Source organism: Poecilia latipinna, unplaced genomic scaffold (genome assembly GCF_001443285.1).
Source record: "Poecilia latipinna isolate Pla-1442-1.1 unplaced genomic scaffold, P_latipinna-1.0 Scaffold1036, whole genome shotgun sequence".
Taxonomy (NCBI): Eukaryota; Metazoa; Chordata; class Actinopteri; order Cyprinodontiformes; family Poeciliidae; genus Poecilia; species Poecilia latipinna.
The window spans coordinates 260,236-280,614 of NW_015113652.1; the positions used below are offsets into that span (position 1 = coordinate 260,236).

Here is a 20,379-nt window from a genome sequence, read left to right on the forward strand (position 1 = left end):
AAGCTTTTTGTGGCGAACCCATAACATTTTCCATGTAATGACTCAAAATGACCACGAGGTGGTGCTGTTACTGCTCAATAAATAATGCTGAAATGTTACGTTGTGGTCTCACAATCATGCGGTAGACTGGAGTCTTGACACCTTCCACAAAAATGAAGCGTAACAATGTTTATTGCTGAAGAAGCTTTATCGGAGTGCTTTATCAAGGCTTATTCATGGAAAGTTAAGTGAAGGGGAAAAAACCGTTGTCGAAAATGACACTGCGAAACCACAGAATGTTATTTTCAGTCTAATTTCTAATACAAATACTTGAAATAGGTCAAAAGTAACTTACGAGTAACTTTTCAGCACAATATAAGAGCTTGTTTTCAGAAAACAATTCCTTAATATTTATGAAAAACTACTTGTTTAGAGACTTGAGTGTCTCAACAAAAATATTTTCCTCATATTATAAGTGAAATAATCTGCCATTTTTCATCAATATTAAGGAATTGCTGACTCTAAACAAATTCTTATATCTTGCTGAAAAGTTACTTATAAGTTAGTTTTGTTTTATTTCTAGTTTAGTAAGATATTTGCACTAGAAACAAAGTCAAAAAAAATACTTTAGTGTTTTTGCAGTGGATGCACAAGTAGCAGGAATAACCATAGCTATTTGCTTTGAATGGATAAAGCAAAACCCATTCAAGAGTTTGGGGTCTGTGATTTTGTCACCATATATGGATCCAGCACCTGGTGTAAAACTATCATACTTCTAGTTAATCCACCAATAAACTAGAGGAGTTAGGAGCATCTTACACCAGGTAAGGAGAAAAAGGGCTGGACAAAATGCCTGTTAATCTCAAGTCCTGTTTTCAGATGAAAATAAAGTTTGATCTCTCATGGAAATCAAAGTCTTAAACAGTTTGGAGGAAGAATGGAGAGGAACAGACTCTACCCGACCAAACTGCTAAAAGTATCAATACCTGGATCAATGACCACGGTATTTTGGTACTTGATGAACCAACAAATTGGTCTGACTTAAGCCTCACATAATTTATGGCGTATTATCATGAGGAGGACGAGTGACACCCAGTGATGCAGATATGCTAATGGTAGTAAAGCAACCAAAACTTCCTTAAAACCTCCATTGTAACACCAGACTGATGCAGCAATTCATGCAAAGGAAGCCATACAACATCCTATCTTGAAAATAAATATTTAAATGTAATATTCTGATTTTCTGGGAATTTATTTTTGGGGTTTCATCAGATGTAAGCCATTATCATCAAAATCATGAGATTCAGATACTTGAAAAAATATCTCTCTTTGTCCATTGGAATAGGTTTTTTAGTTATATTTTAATTTACGTGGATACATTTTTAAAATAATTTTTAAAACAGTGTATCTGAATTCGTATATTTTGGGATCAAAAAAGTTATTTTGAATTTACAAAATAATTCCCAATTAATCCTCCGAGCCACCAGAGGTCACTGTTATAACTTAAAAATCGTCCCAAAGCTTTATCAAAGAAGAAGAAACAGCCGCGGCTAGTGAGCTAGCTTAGCTACTTTCATTATTTTACTGAAATATGGCAGCTGTACTCCCCATCAGACCGCCATGCGATAGCAATCCCGCCACTCCAGGAGCGCAATCACTAAAGGTGACATTTCTGCTTTATTTAATTCATAAATAAGTGAAATTTGGAATTCTGCGTTTCCTCGATCTCAGCTAACGGTTAGCTCCTTATATCCCTATTGATGGTTGTGTTAGCGACATTAGTGACCCTCCTTTGTTTTCAAATTATAATTTTATATTCCCTGCTCATATTTGATGATCATAAACAGTTACATGTCGGTAAACTCGTGCAAATAACAAACGCGACTTCAAATATGTATCTCATCAAGCTTAAAAAGAGCACAACATACACAAAATTAATTTACTTTATTGGCAGTCTTGCATTGACTGATGATGTTTTACATTTTCTCTTTCATTACTTTATTCCACTGTGCATTGAAATGAAACAAAAACTCTTTAATTAAAAACATTGAAAAGTCATATGCATAAGATGATCTAATTGTTGTTATTTTAAACAGGAAAGCAACAATTATTCCCACCACATATGGATTATTACAATTATGACCATCTTTATGTACTAGTGTTTGGTTTCCACACCATTATATTTCATTTTTATCTCAGACAAAAATGTTGTGAAACTGAGAAAACTGTGGCCTGTGAATATAAGGGCTTTAAACTATTGAAATACTGTGAATGTTTTTAGCAGAGTTGTAACTTTTCAAACTTTGGTAACCTGCTCATTAAATGAATAAACATTTGAATGAAACAAAAGTGTATTTAGGTCAGTCTGACTATGCCATTTAAAAAATTCTTATGCATTTGTGATCTGAATTCTTGGTGTCATTACTAGTTTGTATTTTTGTTTTGTCTGCAGGAAGATGTAATAGACGAGGTTTCCAACGACGGCAGTCAGCCTCCCAAAAGAAGGAGAATGGGTTCAGGAGACAGCTCCCGAAGCTGTGACACCTTCAGCCAAGAGCTCGGGTAAACTGCACAGATACTTTAAAGGACACAATAAATAGCTATTGTTTTTGCCTGACTTGCCCTCACTTGTTGTTTTTGCCTGTTTTCCTCTTGTTTTCCCCCACTAAATTCACAAAACCCCAACACATCCCTGTTCAGAGCAACATATTTTCCAGCAGAGAACCTGACGGAGTATAAGTGGCCACCTGATGATACAGGAGAGTATTACATGCTGCAGGAGCAGGTCAGCGAGTATCTGGGAGTGACGTCATTCAAGAGGAAGTATCCTGGTAAGAATTAGATTCTCATGAAGTTTGACTCTCATTCCTTACTTGTAATTTAAGTGAGTAATCTTATTTTTGTAAAGACTTAGTGTAGATGAGAGCAGGAGTGAAATGTTAAAAGCATCCAAAAATTATACATCAGTAGCACAACTTCAACACGTTTTTACTCAAGTAAAAGCAAAAAGTAGCCGACCAAGAAATTACTCAAGTAAATGTAAAAATAGGCACAGTAAAATACCCTTGATAGTACATTTTTTTCCAAAAAGTTACTCAAGTAAATATAAATAGTTACTACCCAGCTCTGAACTCATGTTCTTCCTGGTGTTAAATTAAACGTCTGTCATGCTGTGAAGAATTTTTTCAAGCTGTTGAACTGAGTTTGTTTCCTTTTTCTCTTTTTTATCTCTGTGCAGATATGGAGAGGCGAGATTTGTCCCACAAAGAGAAGCTCTATCTTCGAGAACAAAATGTCATTACGGAGACACAGTGCACTCTGGGTACAAATTATAACCCTTAAATCATTTACAAAACAACTGATGCAGCTCTTGACGCCAGTCTTTGTGACGCCTTCAGGTCTCACAGCTCTGCGAAGCGACGAAGTGATAGATCTGATGATCAAGGAGTATCCTTCCAAACATGCTGAGTATTCTGTCATACTGCAAGAAAGGGAGCGGCAGAGAATAGCGAAAGAGTACTCTGTGAGCACAAACAGCAGAAACATCACGCCAGAAGTTTACGTTGAGAAAATTCTTCTCCATGATTGATTCTGTCTTGATGTGATTTATTTTACTGTAGCAAATGCAGCAGCAGAACCCTCAGAAAGTCGAGGCCAGCAAGGTTCCTGAGTACATAAAGGAGGCTGCGAAAAAAGCCGCAGAGTTTAACAGCAACTTCAACAGGGAGCGGATGGAAGAGAGGAGAGCTTATTTTGACCTCCAGACCCACGTAAGTCCGGTTTTAAATTTCTGGCAGGATTTACTGCACATTCTGGAGACATTCTCCAGATCTGGATGAGCATGGAAATAGAAAATGGAATATGAAAAAAAAAAAAGCTCATTTCCATTTATTGTAAGTAATCAAAGGTGTTCAAAGTGAGGCCCAGGAAGGGCTGGACAATAAATCAATAACAACATATATCGCAATAGATACGTGATCAATATCAACAGAAAATACATCACATAGAATAGTCAACATATAGAATATTCATTGAACTACGATCCAGAACTGCATGGCATTCTGGGAGATGTAGGCAGAGGACAGACTGTAGCCGCTCAGCCTCTCATGACCAGCTAAACTTGGCTGGTGGAATCAACTGACTTGCTCATTCTATGGTTACCTAGCAACAACCTACTGGGTAACAAGCAGTTTCAAATCTCTTCCTCCCCCCGCCCCCCCAACTATGGTTACCTAGCAACAACCTGCTGGGTAACAAGCAGTTTCAAATCTCTTCCACCCCCGCCCCCCCAACTATGGTTACCTAGCAACAACATATTAAGAAACTTGTGCAGTCATAACTGCTTAAAAATAAAAAGCAGATCACGCCAGCAGTTTTTAAAGTATTTCAGATATTTAAAACAAAAGAATTAATCAGTAATTATCAATGTGAACTGATATGAAACTAGTTAAGTTTTTCAGCCGTATCATACCACATACACTCATTGATTTATCATCTAAAGTAAATCTTAGTGCACCAAAATCTGCTCTTTTTTTCTGTATTAAAACTTGGCTAAATATAAAAAGTGATTTTAAATGAACATCCTGTTTTTATTGCCGAGAATATAAAAAAATACTTTTTTCCGTTTTCTTCAATCAAGCCCAAAATAATCAGCAAACTGGATTCCTTACATTTTAAAAAAGAAAATCTGGAAAAACCAGTTGAAGTTTTGGATTTATGATCCTGTTTCTACAAAAAAAAAGTCTGAGCACTTTATTTGTTTACTTAAAATAGTTCATGTTTAGTTTATTGTGGACTTGTTAAAAAATCACAACAATATTTTTGGTGATTTTAGTTTTAAAAATGATATTTTTCTGGCCTGCGAGTAATATTGAGGTGACGACTTTGGTCCACTCGACAAAACGTTTGGTCATCCTCATCCATCTCTTAGGATCTAGGGTTGATATTTATATCCTCACAATTGCATAAATATATTTAAGTATTTCAGTGTAGAAATTGGTGCCAAAGATTAAGAAATTTGAGACTAGAAGAGACATCTCTAAGAACTAGTTGTGCACCAGTTAAATCAGCTACGATTTCCTGAACTTTGGGAGATCAAAAAAATGGAAATTGGACAAATTTGGAATCGGCACGCCAGGCTTTTTAGCTTTTTAGTGATTGGCCAGAAAATTGCAGTCGGTGCACTCTAGTAAAAACCCTTAGTTGAGAGTTGAATGAACACGTATAACTTTGCTCTAAGATCAGTTTATGATGTGTGCCTTTATGTTTCCAGGTTATCCAGGTACCACAGGGCAGATTCAAGGTGCTTGCTCCAGAGTTAACCAAAACCGGGCCTTACCCTGTGGCTCTCATACCAGGACAGTTCCAAGATTACTACAAAAGGTGCATTTATCTCAAAAGAGCAACATCCATGTTCTTTTTTATTTGCTTACCTTAAGGTGAACATGACACCCTAGCCATCCTAATATTTTCTTGTTTTATCATCTTTTCCCTGCTGATGTATCGTCGTTTTCTTCATGTCAGGTACTCGCCCAACGAGTTGCGCTATTTGCCGTTGAACACCGCTCTGTATGAGCCTCCACTGGATCCAGAGCTTCCTGCTCCAGACTCAGAGCCCGACTCGGACGATGCAGACGAGGCCAAGGACGACAAGAACAACAAGAACTCATCAGTAAGGCGACAGCTTGTTGACGGAGACGAAGAACTGATCTCTGCTGATGTGGCTAAAACAGGGTGTCTGTGCTGTCTGTAAAAAGTATCTAATATTCATTTATTTATTTTGAATGGACAATAAACAGAAAAAAATAAGACAAATAGTCACACCAATTTACAGGTAAGTTTATACAATTTTTAAGAAAATATTACACCAGAAGTATTCCCACATCAAATGACGCTTAAATCTCATGTTCTCATCATTGAATGTAAAATTATTTACACATTATTAATATCAACAACAGCATTTTTGACCTTTCAGACAACCGTCCTATACAGCATATTTTCCAATCAGTTCATTTTTGGACAGATTTTTTAAAGCTGGTTTATATTTGTACTTTGTTTGAGCTCATCATTTAATTCATTTCATAAACAAAAATGATTTCTGCTTGTTCTCATACATTGTGTTTGACGGTTTTGACTTCTCTTTCTCAGTTTTTTTCTTTTATTTATAACCCAGCAGCTTCTGCCCCTATACATTATATAAAATATAATCAATAACCCTAAACAAACTGTTTAACTGCTCCCGTTAGCAGCAGGTAAACAGCAACAGAAAAAAAGGGGGAGGAGCCTCAGTCACCGGTTGCTATGGTAACCACCAACTGCCAAGCGCAGCGCAACAGAACTTAAGGCACCAATAAATATCTGGAGAAATGATACAAAATAAATTAAAATAATTTTGACAAATTTCACATCTATAGTATTGCATACTTACATATGTGTGATTTTTCTATTGTACATTTCTGTTGCGATACTTAAATTCAGTTCGTAATGATCTTAAAAGGTCTTAAGTTTGAGTTGCACATCATCAAAAAAACGCAGCTCGCTCACTATGGGTGCACCGATTTATCGGCGTGGATTTCCTTAATTTTGTAGGAACGGTGATTGGTTGATACTTACACATGAAGCCAATTTTATCTGCTTCAACAAAGGTCTAAAAATCAACCGCTGCCTCTTCTGTGAGAGAGGTTTGACTGATTGGCCCACCAGATCATGTCTGAATGCTTGGAGTTAACAATAGTCTACCACTGTTACCAACTCAGTGACTTTCCTGCTATATTTAGTGACATTTCAGACAGAAAACATAGAAAAGGCCAGAAAACTGCAGTTGCTGCATCCCTACTTGGCAGCAGTTCTGTGCTATCTTTATGCCAAGTCAAACCTTTTCTTTCATAAAGGATAACTTTCTGGCTTGTTTTCTTAAATTTGCTACCACCTCTGTTTCTCCCATAGGACAGCTCTTCAGGAAACGCCTCGGACGTGGAGAGCCAGGAGGGCGGAGGAGGACATCGTCATAAGTCCAAAGCCAAAGACAGGACGTCAACGCCGGGAAAAGACCAGCGCCACTCCCACAAAGCCACTCCAGGGTACAAGGTAGAGGACAAATCCACCTGAAAACTCTTCTCCAACAACAGCAGCAGCACTTTCTGCCCCCTCTCCTCTTTCTACTGTCACCACCTCCTTACTCCATCCATTCCTGACCCCCTACCTAGCTCTCTTCAGCATCTACAGTTGGTCAGCCTGCCTCCCAGCTGGAATGACCCCGCCTCACACACACAGTCACACTTCAGGGGGTTCTGACCTTTGACTTTTTTGGGTTTTATGATTGCCTCATGGACCCCCCTCCAAACCCTGATCCCCCCCCCTTTTTTTTTTTTTTTACTCCCAACTGTGAGCAATAAGAACATTTTAAAGGAACAGTTCACCTTTCTTTTTCACTGCACTTTTACTTTTTTCTTCAGTGAAGACAAATTTGAACTTTTTGTTTTTCTTCTGATTGCCCTTAATATACCTCTTATCTGTCCTCACTTGTCAAAAAAAAGTTCTAAGACAAGTATGTGGATTTTTTGGCTGCTAATTTTCTCTTCTTGGAAAAGAAACTTTGTTAAAGATATAAAGAAAAAATAAGCCGCATACATTTTGTGGTGGTTTTATAAAGTATATCACTGTAGATAATATTATCATCTGTCTCTGAAGTGTGCCATGCACACTAATCCTTACTGATTACACGAAACCCCGACTAACACGACCGGCAGGCTTATTATTATTATTATCCCATATTTGGTAAAATCACATTCAATAAATCAGCGATGACTGATTGGTTCCATGTTCAGTTATTGATTGATGCCAAGAAGTCAGAATTTCTACTTAACAAAAGCAACAAATCTGACTTCAGAAAAGTGCAGATCCGTGTTTTTTATGGACACAAGTTGATTTGCCAACTTGGTTCTTGCATTACATAGAAGTCTGTTAATGATTTGCATGTTCCGATAAAGTGAAAAAATACATTTACAGTGTTATTACAAATGCAGTTCAGTGATCAGAAATGCACGTCGACATTGACAAATGTCTCCCCAAACACAAACTGCCACTGGAAACAAGATGTTTAACTTAAATTGTTGATATATTGATGTGTTTTTGTAGGAAAACAAGCCAAATATAATCCAGACATCTGTCTCCCTGTGTTATGATCTTCTGCAGAAATTGTATAGATCAGAGGAAAGATCACATGATATGAGTTTAAATCTTTTCCTTTTATTCATCTTTAGACCAAACTTAGAACTGCAAAAACACAAAATCTTACTTTTGTTCTAGTTTCTAGTGCAAATATCTCAGTGCACTTGAAATAAGACAAAACCAACTTGGAAGTAACTTTCAAGCAAAATATAAGAGCTTGTTTTAACTCAGTAATTCCTTTATTTATAAAATAGCTCTACTTCCACTGGTGCCGTTACCTAGCAACCCCAGCCAAGCCTAGCCCGTCTCCTAGCAACACAGTTCTAGTTCCACTGGCAGATTATTTCACTTGTAACAAGACATTTTTTTGTTACAATATTTTTTCAACTGGTAGTTTTTTATTTTTTTCAAAATTAAGAAATTATTTACTTAAAACAAACTTTTATATCTTGCTGAAAAGTAACTTATAAGTTAATTTTGTTTTATTTCAAGATATTTGTACTAAAAACTAGACCAAAACGACTTGGTAGGATTTTGTGTTTTTGCGGTGTAGCTAGTCCTGGTTTAGGACCACCTGATCCATTTTAACTCTGCCAAAGCTTTTAACTTGAGGAGTCCAAAAAGACAAAACGGCTCCAGTGCAGTTTTAATTAAGTGATCCGTAAATATTTCCTCAAATCTCCAGTCTGCAGCGTCCCAGTCCTCAATGTTCACCCGGAGAAGCCGATGGCGTAAAGAGGAGCTTCATTTAATCGTGTTGAAAAACAGATGGTGCAAACTCAGCCTGAATTATAAGTTACAATGTTTCCCCATAAGGTCAAATAATCACCTTAAGCTGGATAACAGCAAAAAACAGCAATATGGGGTAAAAAAAATTTTATTTTTGAAAGACATATTTTAAGTCGATTTTCATTGTTAATCTAATAAGCCATAAAAGTCGTACTAGTCGGAGTTGCGTTTAACTGCATTAGCAACATAGCACACTTTCTTTCTAGACTGTTAATGAGTGTGAGTCAGTGGTTCGGTTTGGACGTTATCTGTCCTCTTGAAGTGTTTTCAGACCGTTTTCACACTGTCGCTGAGCTGAGCTGCAGTTGCTGACTGACGGAGCCAAAAATTGGTTCCCCCCCCCCCCCCCCAACACCCACAAATGCAACATCTTTGGTCGACCTTAGGTGACGTGTTCCCTTGCAGGTCACTGTTTTGTTTTTTAAGATTAAAACAAAAGAGAACATGTAAAATGTGTGGATAAATCAGCGCTTAGGTGAGTATAAAGGACCTGAATGCGTCCGTTTGACTCAAGCTCAGCTTTGTAGTGTGGGGATGGTCGTTTTCTGGCTGGTTGTTACGCCGTTCAGCGAGTCAAAGTTTCTCAAAGTAAGGTCACTACAACACGATCCATGTCCTCTTGAAGGGAGGTAGATGTAATAGTAGTATTATTTCTATATTTTAAGACTATATAGTGTTTTAAGAAGTAAATATATTTAGATTTTTTGTAACTCTGGTAGCGTTGACAAACGTAAAAGCAGGTGGAGTTGGGTTATACCAGAAACATGTTCCTGTTGGAGAGTTTAAAGTAGATTTAAATAACATCTCAATATTGACTTTATTATTATTATTTTTCTGCTAGCAGTGTGCAGCAATACGTGGGGGATGGGCTGCATACAACCAGAGAAAACTGGGCAGTTTTAAAGCCTTTGTTTACCTTGTTGTTGATCTCTCCCTGCTAATGAGAGGAACTGGTTAAATAACTCTACAGCCGTTTTGTATAGATGTGAATTTAAATGTCTAAATTACATCATAACTTTTCAACCAGCTGTGACACCAGCAGTATATAAATGTTTCTATATAACCAGTACAACTGTTCACTTGTTTGCCTCTGCAGCTGCATGTTAGAGCAACGTGGCTCTATCTAGAAAAATGACAGTTAAAAAAAGAAGAAAAAAAAAGCATTTAGCGTTTTGAGAAAGTTGGTATTATTTCTTACGTGTGCATGATATGCAATATTTCCTGTTCAAATCCAGTGAATTTAGAATAAAGGATATTTACACGAGCTGGATGCAGTTTCATGGATTGCTCCTTTTCCAGTTTCACTGCAAAACATCTGCAGACAGTTTGGGTCAAACGGAGAATAGTCTGGATTTATTTTTATAATCATGAAGGATAGATTCATAAATACTTTATGAACTACAGCTCTGAGGAAAAACAACTAACAGCCCACTGCATTGGGGCTCATTGAAAACCTCCTGGTTATTCCACCAAACATCGGTTTCTGAACTGAGTTAAAACATTAGTTTTGTTGTTTCTAAATTAATCTAAACTTGTTTTCTTTACATTATTTGAGGTCTGAAAGCCCTGCGCTTTTTTATTTTGACCTTTTCTCACTTACTTTCTGCAACTAAATAATACATTTTTATTTCAGACATGTCAATAGTTCATAGAATAAAAGAACAACATTCATTTTACTCAAACATAAACCTATAAAAACTAAAACCAGAGAAACTGATCATTTTAAGAGGTCTCTTAACTTTTTTCAGAGCTGTGTAAAAAGGTTTTTTATCATCTCTAGACTAATCCAGATAGACTAACTTAATAAACTTAATCACTTAAATTGAGAATAAGCAGAAAAATGTTTATTTATTTAATTTGGGATTATTTTTGAATTTGAAAGATATTTAGCTTTTCTGACTAATTCAAATTTTTTTTTATTGATTCAAGTTTTTGGTTTTTATCTTTACCAAGTCTTACACTTTTTCCCCCAGTTTTTTATTTTTATTAAATCTAATCAGTTTATATTTTTCAGATTAATGCCACATAATTTGTTGGTACAAATTATGCCTCGCAAAACCGTGAATCTTTCCACATTTTATTACATTTAAACAAAAAAAGAAACCACATCACACATACATGTGATGTGCATTATTATGCATTAATATTTTCAAATTAATGCATAATTGTGAAAATATATTAACTAATGCTCTATTTTGTTGTCCTTTTCACTGTTATTTATTAATATCTTATAAATTCCCAATAAAATACTTTTAAGGTTTATGGCAATGTGACAAAAGGTGGAAAAGTTCACGCCGTTTTTCTTTTGCAAAACAGTTTATAGTTTATGTTGTTTCACAATCCTCCATATTTGGAGTTTATTGTAACTTTTTAAATAGTAATTTAACAACAAAGTGGTTTTAAATGATCTGTTAGCTGAAACTGTGCAGCAGGTTTCTTAGCGTTTCTGTTCTCAGAGTTTTAGTTTCTCCCTGGATTGTTTTGTTTAATTTACTGCTTTATTTTTGAATGTTTTAAATGTTCTAACATTTCAAGAATATTTCATGCAAGTTATTTATCTAAAAGCTTTTTGAAAGTTGTCATTTTGGTACTGAAATACTTTTGTTTTACAGCAAACTGTGCTTTCCCTTTTAGGTGCAAATCTTTTAGAAATCTCACCCAGTTTTGTCAACAAACTGCTTATTATTCATTTTAAATCGTTTCAGATAAGTTCCTTGTTTGTGTTTTGTGAGAATAGAAGCCTTTAATTTGCTACGATAATTGAATTTTTTGGGTTAAATTACTTGGGTGCATCAACATATTGTTAAAAAATCTAAATATAAAGAAAAAGTCCACTTTGTTTCTTATTTCAGTGGAGGAAGGCACTTTGCTGGTTTGGTTGTTGTGTCTGTATAACAACGTTTATAGTAAATTATGTTGATTTGATTTCTGAAAAAAGGTGGAAAGCTTCTTGTTACCTGTGAGATTATTGATTAATAAGTTTTGTTTTTTCTGTTCTCTAAAAACTAGGCTGCAAGTTTTACCTGAAATTTTTCTTTTAGCATTTATGACAAAGATAAATTGTACATCTGTAATTATCACTGATCATTTCTATATTACAACCAAATGGAAATATTGATGTAGTCAGACAGGAGTTTTTGTGTTGATATGGATATTTTATTGAATTAATTGAGTCCTAAAATGAAATTTCAAACTGACTGTTTTAATGCAGCAGGTTATTATATTTTAGAGTAGAAAAAAAACAAAACAAAGTATTTATTTTTTCCCTCTTCTGCTTTATATCCATGACTACAAAATTCAAATGTTTGATTGGTTTTATAGCGTTATTCTGCCCTTGCAGCCTAAGGTCATTCCAAATGCTATTTGTGGCATTTGCCAGAAGGGTAAAGAGGCCAACAGGAGAGGCAGGCCGGAGGCTCTCATTCACTGCTCCCAGTGTGATAACAGCGGTGAGTCTGTAAGCCGACATTTAACGCCACATTTCCTGCTCTGTGTCATTATTCTGTTCTGCCGTGACTCTGAAATTATTAGTTTTACGTGTTTATTTAGAATAGTCCATGTGTTATTGTTCTAAAATCTAATTTGCTTCAATTCTTTTTCTATTTTTAGTAGTAAACCTTGCATGATACGAGGCTATCGTTGACATTTGTTAGACATTTTTGCTCTGCGGGAATCTTGACTAAAGAGTTGAAGGATATTTTGTATTTTGCATGTTTTTATATTTCCATTTGTATCTAAACTGCTTCTAAAACCAGATCAAGTGTTTCATAAAAAAAAAAAAAAAAAAAAAAAAAACCCCCGGGTTTTTTTGGTATAAGTTTATTTGTTTGGTTTTGGAAAATGAGTCGTTTAAAAAACCCGCCAGAGTCATAAACAACAGACATTGTGTCGTTACCTAGCAAGCCCTAGCTTAGCCCATCACCTAGCAACCCACACTGAGCTCCAGCATGTTTGGTCAGCTGGTTTTACCGATGTACAATGGCTGCTGGAAAAGACAAGTGCTTTGTTGTTGACTTACCATCCAAAAACCATTTTCTGCATTCTTGTTGGTTGTGCAGGAGGCTCCACTTCTGCTTTTCAAAGATGTACAGTTGTTTAACCGCACATCTGATTGCAGCCATTTTAACGAATTAAGACAACATTTAATTTCCCTTTGGGGTCCATAGTGTTTTTGAATTAGAATTGAATTTGAATTTTAACGTGTGAATGTAAACGTTGAGGATTAAAGTTTGTGGCCAGCAGGAGCTGATTTTGGATTTAAAGTGACAAGAGGCCATAAAGCATCTCAATCTGGAAGGACAATGAGACTAAAATCTCGTTATCTAAATAACAAACAAATAAATAAATAAATGAATGTATGGGCCATAGACCTGTCCTAACCAGTTCCAGGAACTATAATATGTCACCTTTAAAACAACAGAGCTGCACCTTTAACTAGATGTACAAGGCTCTGTTCACACACGTGTGTTTTCTGTTCTGTGTTTTTGTCCTCCACCGTTGTGCCCTGCGTACTCATCTGTGTGTCTGTGAACCTCAGGCCATCCATCCTGCCTGGACATGAGCGAGGAGCTGGTGAGCGTGATCCAGACGTACCGCTGGCAGTGCATGGAGTGTAAGACGTGCACCGTGTGCCGCCAGCCGCACCATGAGGACGAGATGATGTTCTGTGACAAGTGTGACCGCGGCTACCACACCTTCTGCGTGGGCATGGATGAAATACCCACAGGTGAGGAGAAACGGCTTTGGGTTCAGCCATGTTTTGTTTTTCTTCATCAGCTTAATTTGATTATCTTCGATATTTTTGTTGTGCGAAATAAAATGGCTGCGTCAGATTAAATATAAATGTTTCTAAATAACCAGTAGAGCTGTTCAGTGGTTTGCCTCTGCAGCTGCAGGTTAGAGCAACATGGCTCTATTTAGAAAAATGACAGGTTAAAAAAAAAGCATTTAGCGTGTTGAGGAAGTAGATATTATTTCTTACATGTGCATGACATGCAATATTTCCTGTTCAAATCCAGGGAATTGAGAGTAAAGGATTTTTAGACGAGCTGAATTTCTCCTTTTCCAGATTCACTGCAAAGATTTCCAGATAGTTTGGGTTAGACAGAGAATAGTCTGAGCGCTAATTGGGATGTATTTTCATAATTATTAAGAATTGATTCATAAAACGATTTTTTAATTATCACTAAAAAACCTCAACACTTGAAATGAGAATAAGAGGAAAATGTTTATTGAAAGATATTTAGATTTTCTTTCAGACCTTTGGTCGCTGTGTGACCTGAATGCAGAATTGTTGCAGAGTCTTTAAAAAACAATTTAATTCAGGAATGGCAGAGGTTGAATATTTTAATCCATAAAGTGTAATAAATGTAAAGTTTAGAATAAAAAACCCTTTCTGTTCAAGGTTTCCCTCAGAAAACCTGCCTGGTGGTTGTGGCGCTCAGCAGTCATTCATCCAGCGGCCTGTCATGTTTATGAGTTAAAAAATGTTTAAATTTGACAGGAAATTTGAAAATATCTCTTGATAATTATGTGTTATTGGAAGATTAATACCTGAACACCAACTGTAAAATCTTTAAAAAATGCAAACATTTTAAAAAGACTTAAACAAGTCATACTAAGCCTGGTGGTGGCACAAATAAAGCCTGGTGGCCCGCCAGGCTTATAAAACTCTGGGGGAAACCGTGGTGTTGATCAGATTGTGAGGAGAAACCCAACAGTTTCCCCTCACAAAAGTTCAAAATATTCATCTCCTGATAAACTTTTGTTGATTTGGATGCACATAAATGTGGTTTTCCCTCCAACATTTATCTGCATATTGAATGTTTCATAATTTCCTCCACTTTCTCTAAGACTTTAGGTTCAGCTAAATTGAACAAAGAGGTTTTATGTTTTTCCATAAAATTTAAACAAGCTGGTGACTCGTCTCAAAGTTTTTTGATGATTCCTTAGGAATTTTACCGAATACCACATTTTTCATGTTATCTATCATTCTCTTTAACCATTTTATGTTTGTTTTTTGTCTTTATTTGTGCTCAACAATTCATCCTGTCTTCTCAGGTCTTTGGGTGTGTGAGGTTTGTGACAAAGACTTCACAACACCCAAAAAGAAAGGAGTAAAAACACAGAAGAAGTCTAAATCGGCTCAGAAATGACCAACGTAAAAATTAAGTTAATTTGTCCACAAATTCCCTGTCAACATTTCTGGAAAATGTAAATTGTTTTGTCTTTTTCTTAAATAAAGCTTTGTTTGGGCATTGTGTTCTTTAAAATGCTGTATTTACTTAAGAAAAGCAGAATAAAAATTAAGTGAGCTGGGGTTAGGGTTAGGGTAGCGAAGAGCTTGGTTTATTTTTTACAAAACCTTTAATTAATTTCTATGACTGGAAAGTTAAATGGTTCCCAGTGAACTGTGCTTTTTCCCTCTATGCATTTCTGTTGTTATACACTGTTGCAATAAAAAAAAAATCTGGTGCTGAAACTCATTTAAACTCACTCAATGCAGGGTTTTAAAGGACCTCCTGGTGTCATTCAAATTTTAAATAGTGTTTTACGTCTTATTATCTGTGGTTTGTGTTTTTAATGAGAAAGCAGTCTGGGTCAATATTTTTTAAATAAGTGGTGCTATTCTTCCTGTGTGTTTACGGACACTGGAGTTTTTAAGTTTTATTTTAACTATATTTCAGATTTAAGTTTCTCCAACTTTCACTGTTCTCAGAATCGTAAGATGCATCTGTAACCACTAGTAATTACACTAAAGGTAATTACTCTAACATTTGTTTACATTGACTTGATGATTTTGGAATCAGCCTAAATGTAGTATCTTGATTTTTTTATTATTATTTTATGTTTGCATTATATTGTCCTGTAAACTGGTTGTTAAATAGTTATTTGTTGCCTCTGCCACAGTGAATAATTTTTTTTTTTTCATTTTTATTGTGTTTTTTTTTACAATAAAAGCCACTTTAAAGGGCTAATTGTTCCCTTTTCATGTGTATCATGTTGGAAACATTATAATCTCTCTCTGCTAATTATACTGCTTTAATACTAATAGGTTTTTCTCGTAAATTATTCAAATCTCACATTTTTGTGTTTTTGTTTTTCCAATACAAGATGGCTGACGAGATTCTTTGACTGTGTTAAATGTTCTGGGTTTGAAGGGAATTTAACATAACAAAATGTTATATTAATAAATGGTTACAGTTTATGTTTAGAAAATAAACATTGATGTTCAATAATAAGGTAAAAGTGGCCAATAACTGCTAAATAATAACACATTGAGAGGTTGGGATTTAAATACCTTAAACTATTTTATTTTTCACTTACTTGTCTCATAGTCTTGTTTTGAATTTATGAGAAGTTAATCTGAACTATAAGCTTATATGCTATAGATTTGTTTAAACTGATCTGCATAATGTTTAAGTTTGATCACCAGGTAAGTTATATAATGGTAGGAAAAATATAAACTTTTCTACATCGTTGGTCTCTTTAATTAGCAGGTGCTCACACAAAAGTAACAATGTGGCCATAAATTAATTTTTTATAATCTTGTGTTTACTTGGTCTTTTAATTTTCCACAATCCACAGATATTTGGCTAAAATTGAAAATACCTGCCCACTGTCACGATGTCGAGTCATTTTTTAAAATTGACGTTAAGCTATCGTGTTTATTTTTTCAATTTGTACTAAATCTAAGATGCAAAATTAATTAAAATCTCAAAATTAAAGTTTTTGAAATTCACAAGTATCTCTGCTCTGATTTTGCTCATCAATAAAATGAGTAGTGTTAATGTCACACTGTTATTTTCAATGAATAAGAAGAGCAGAAGAGTCCCTTAAAAACAATGGTGATTACCTCCAAAAAATCAAGTGCTGTCATCATTTTACATCAAATAGTAGAAAGGGCTTGACCAGTGTGAAATATAATACGTATATTCATATTATGGAAGAAGTAGCACTGATGGTTTGTGTAAATTTTATGTATTAATAAAACTTTTTTAAAAACTTATAACGTGTTCATTATTGAGCTTAGGATACCAGAAAACTTCTGACAGATCTGGTAGCGCTAATGAAGTAATTGTGAAAAACAAAAGTCCGTAATCCAGTAGTAGCTGAATTGCATGTTGTACCTCAATCACCCTGTAGGGGCGCTGTTCAGCTGTGAGCCTCACCAGAAGGGCGGTTGGTGAGTGCAGAGGAAGAGGCTGCCATACTGCAGTGATACAGCGAGTTTAGCCGAGGGAAGCTGAGTTTTCCCCCTTGCTTTGTTTCCGAGATGCTTTCAGCTCAAGGTTTTGGAGGCCCTGGGAAGATGAAGGAGTATCATTATGCCGGCGCAGTAGAGCACAAATTTTCACCTTACGCTTTCAACGGAGGGTCAGTGGAAATTTTCTGTTAATGTCAGCTTAGCCTTGAAGCTAGCTCATACTACTTATGCTATCCGGTTAATTTTAGCAAACCAGTTCTGTAGTTAATAAATCAAAGTTTTTGTATAAACTTTACATTTGCGATGTTACACGACGTAGTAATGTATTTGATTCTTGATTGGTCATAAAAAGAAAGAAAGGAGTAAACGCAACACTTTCAGTTTCGAATCTGTTCTATTAGCTTCCTTTAGCTAGGCTATAGTAGTTTGTGTTCACTCTGGATGTTTTGGGGATATTGGATCTAACCGGTTTCTTCTCATTTTCTCAGAACCGTACTAGCTGTTGCTGGAGAAGATTTTGCCATCGTAGCGTCAGACACCAGGCTTAGTGAAGGCTACTCCATCCACAGCCGCGACTCCCCGAAATGCTACAAGCTGTAAGTCATTCCTCTGATCGTGGATGTTATGAAGACTGACCGCAATAACAGAAGATGAGATTTAATATTCCGAGCAAGAATAAAGATGGGCTTAAATCCAACCAAATGCTTTTTCTCACGCTGCAGTACTGTCCTTTTAACGGTCATGGGTGAAAATGACTTAAAAGTTCAACATAATATTTTGTGGTCTTTATTGGAATAAAAATAAAAGTTATGACAACAAGCTTTTAAAACGCATCACATTATCTTTTTGGTGGTAAATGGACATGTATATTGCTAAATGTATATTTCATTTTTTATACTAACGATGTTAGTATGTAAATGACTAATTCCAGTCTTTCACATCCTTACAGGACAGACACAACTGTCATTGGCTGCAGTGGTTTCCATGGCGACTGTCTGACGCTGACAAAAATCATTGACGCCAGGCTAAAGGTGAGGTGATTTTGGTTTCACTGTGGTTTTAAATTACCCTGCTTTATAAACAATTTGTTCTGCGTGAACATGTCAACGTTGCATTTGCTTGAATTTACCAAATTCACGAAATGCTGAATGATACAATGGAGGGGAAAACAATCAGACACCTGTTTTGTTTTAGGCACCAAAGTTACACACATAAAATAAACTGGAATTATTGGATATTTTTAGTGTAAGTCATTAATTTTTCCTTTTTGTGCGTTTATGGGTCCTTTGCTACTTTGTGCAAGTGGAAATTACAATAAAGAAGGAATATGAATCATAATACCACAGTGATTCCATTATAAAACAGTATTTCTCCTCTTCTCAGATGTACAAACACTCAAACAACAAAACTATGACCAGTGGTGCCATCGCAGCCATGCTGTCCACCATCTTGTACAGCCGGAGGTTCTTCCCTTACTACGTCTACAACATCATTGGGGGTCTGGATGAAGAAGGTGGGCTCTTATCTACAAACGTTCAGGTGTTCTGAAGCCGGCATTCTTGTGAAGCCGGCTTCACAAGAATGAAGCCGGCTATGTTTACTGCAACATGCCTTTGTTGGTTGCTCTGAAGTATTTTATGTACTTCAGAGCAAGAATTGTATGAAATGGGTCAGCCTTCACATCTTGAAGCAAACAAAGCTCTGGCTAAGACGATTCATCTGAGTAATCGTTATTAAAATGATTTTCAACTAACAGACTCTATAAAAGCCCATTTGCTGAAATTACCACACACTGATGGCAGTAATTAAGCTGAAGCTGTACGAAACATGTATATATTAAATGTTAATGTCTTTTTCTTTTAGCTACAAATGATCAAACGTACACTAAAGAAATGCTGCATTGTTTCATTTTAGGCAATAAAATGTTTATCTTCTTATTGAAGCCATTAATTTGCATATTTTAATGTAATATTGTATGAAAAGTGATTCACTGAAGCTTTTTCTATCCGATTAATCGTCAGAATAGCTGATAGTTAATCAACTACTAAAACAATTGCAGCCCTGTTATTCTATAGTTATAAAAGTTTTTCCTTCATAATTTGTGGAATTTGGTCAGAAATTATTTCGACAGTATTTCACACCGTCCCTTTAACAGTTATTCTTCATTAAGTAGCGTCAATAAATACACAGATAATTTTTAAACTCTTCTAAAAACAACTCAGACTTATTCTCAAGTAGAAATATTTTGTGCTCCATTGTGTCTCCAGCAGTAATCAGGGTGTTTCTGTTTTATTAATGCATAAAGCTTCTCTTATGGTCTTTTTTTTTTCTGTGTGCAACCTGGAATATGTGCAACGTAGGCAAAGGAGCGGTGTACAGCTTCGACCCGGTCGGCTCCTACCAGAGAGACACCTACAAAGCCGGAGGGTCGGCCAGCGCCATGCTGCAGCCGTTGCTAGACAACCAGGTCGACAAAAACACACACAGAGGATTTTATTTGTCCTCGACATGAACACAGTCTGACTCTTTCCAAAATGCTGCTTCACAGATCGGGTTCAAGAACATGGAGGGCGTGCAGCACCTCCCTTTGACTCAGGAGAAAGCCGTGCAGCTGGTCAAAGACGTCTTCATCTCGGCCGCAGAGAGAGACGTCTACACCGGAGACGCCCTTCGCGTCTGCGTTATCACGAAGGACGGCATCAACGAGCAGACGATACCGCTGAGGAAGGACTAGGGGGGACGCGGCGTTTCTGTCTGCCTTCAGTTTCCTCTCTGTCTTCAACTTTTACATAAATTGATCCGCAGGTTGATAAAGTTGCCATGTAGGTTTGGCTCCAAACTGGAGGGAGGATTTCTGTCAGTTCTTTGGTCCCAAATGTTCTGCTTACTTAGTTGTCGGCCTTATTTCGGATCAGCATTCCTGTTTTCCCTTCCTGGTTCTAGACTCTTCCTCTGGATGATTTCTTATGTTTTGGAAGGAAACATGCTCAGCTGTTCTTTTTACATTCTTAATAAATATCAACAGTTCAGGAACTCTCCTCGTCTGATGCTTGTTTTTGCACTCAAGATTCACTTCTGAATCTCTAAGAAATTACCAGAAACAGACAAGATGGAGATAAGAACCGGTTGTTAATATCAGCCCAGTTTTACTTGTATAACAGATGCTGCTTTGTTAAAATGTGACTTAATATCTGCTGATAACATAAAGTTAAATTCTATAGTTTTATCTTTATATA

The 20,379-nt window shown here is 36.1% G+C and overlaps 2 protein-coding genes across 2 annotated transcripts; both read left to right on the forward strand.

Annotated features, from left to right (window-relative positions):
* Window positions 1–1,487: 1,487 nt before the first annotated feature.
* phf10 (PHD finger protein 10) lies at window positions 1,488–15,910 on the forward strand. Its single transcript, XM_015051217.1, has 12 exons — window positions 1,488–1,642; window positions 2,432–2,541; window positions 2,680–2,810; window positions 3,218–3,301; window positions 3,378–3,502; window positions 3,600–3,749; window positions 5,252–5,361; window positions 5,503–5,650; window positions 6,925–7,065; window positions 12,278–12,386; window positions 13,475–13,663; window positions 14,998–15,910. Exons 1-12 carry the CDS (start codon window positions 1,571–1,573, stop codon window positions 15,090–15,092), a joined length of 1,464 nt encoding a protein of 487 aa, XP_014906703.1. The 5' UTR covers window positions 1,488–1,570; the 3' UTR covers window positions 15,093–15,910.
* Window positions 15,911–17,119: 1,209 nt separating this feature from the next.
* psmb1 (proteasome 20S subunit beta 1) lies at window positions 17,120–20,176 on the forward strand. The gene is made up of 6 exons (XM_015051224.1): window positions 17,120–17,313; window positions 17,632–17,739; window positions 18,093–18,174; window positions 18,527–18,656; window positions 19,504–19,610; window positions 19,692–20,176. The coding sequence occupies exons 1-6, from the start codon at window positions 17,213–17,215 to the stop codon at window positions 19,875–19,877; spliced, it is 714 nt and encodes a 237-aa protein (XP_014906710.1). The 5' UTR covers window positions 17,120–17,212; the 3' UTR covers window positions 19,878–20,176.
* The last annotated feature ends 203 nt before the right edge of the window (window positions 20,177–20,379 follow it).

Coding starts and splice junctions, on each gene's coding strand:
- phf10 (XM_015051217.1), top strand. CDS start 1,571: ATGGCAGCTGTACTCCCCATCAGACCGCCATGCGATAGCAATCCCGCC. Junction 2,542..2,679: donor ACCTTCAGCCAAGAGCTCGG/GTAAACTGCACA, acceptor ATCCCTGTTCAG/AGCAACATATTTTCCAGCAG. Junction 12,387..13,474: donor CTCCCAGTGTGATAACAGCG/GTGAGTCTGTAA, acceptor TGTGAACCTCAG/GCCATCCATCCTGCCTGGAC.
- psmb1 (XM_015051224.1), top strand. CDS start 17,213: ATGCTTTCAGCTCAAGGTTTTGGAGGCCCTGGGAAGATGAAGGAGTAT. Junction 17,740..18,092: donor TCCCCGAAATGCTACAAGCT/GTAAGTCATTCC, acceptor ACATCCTTACAG/GACAGACACAACTGTCATTG. Junction 18,175..18,526: donor TCATTGACGCCAGGCTAAAG/GTGAGGTGATTT, acceptor TCCTCTTCTCAG/ATGTACAAACACTCAAACAA.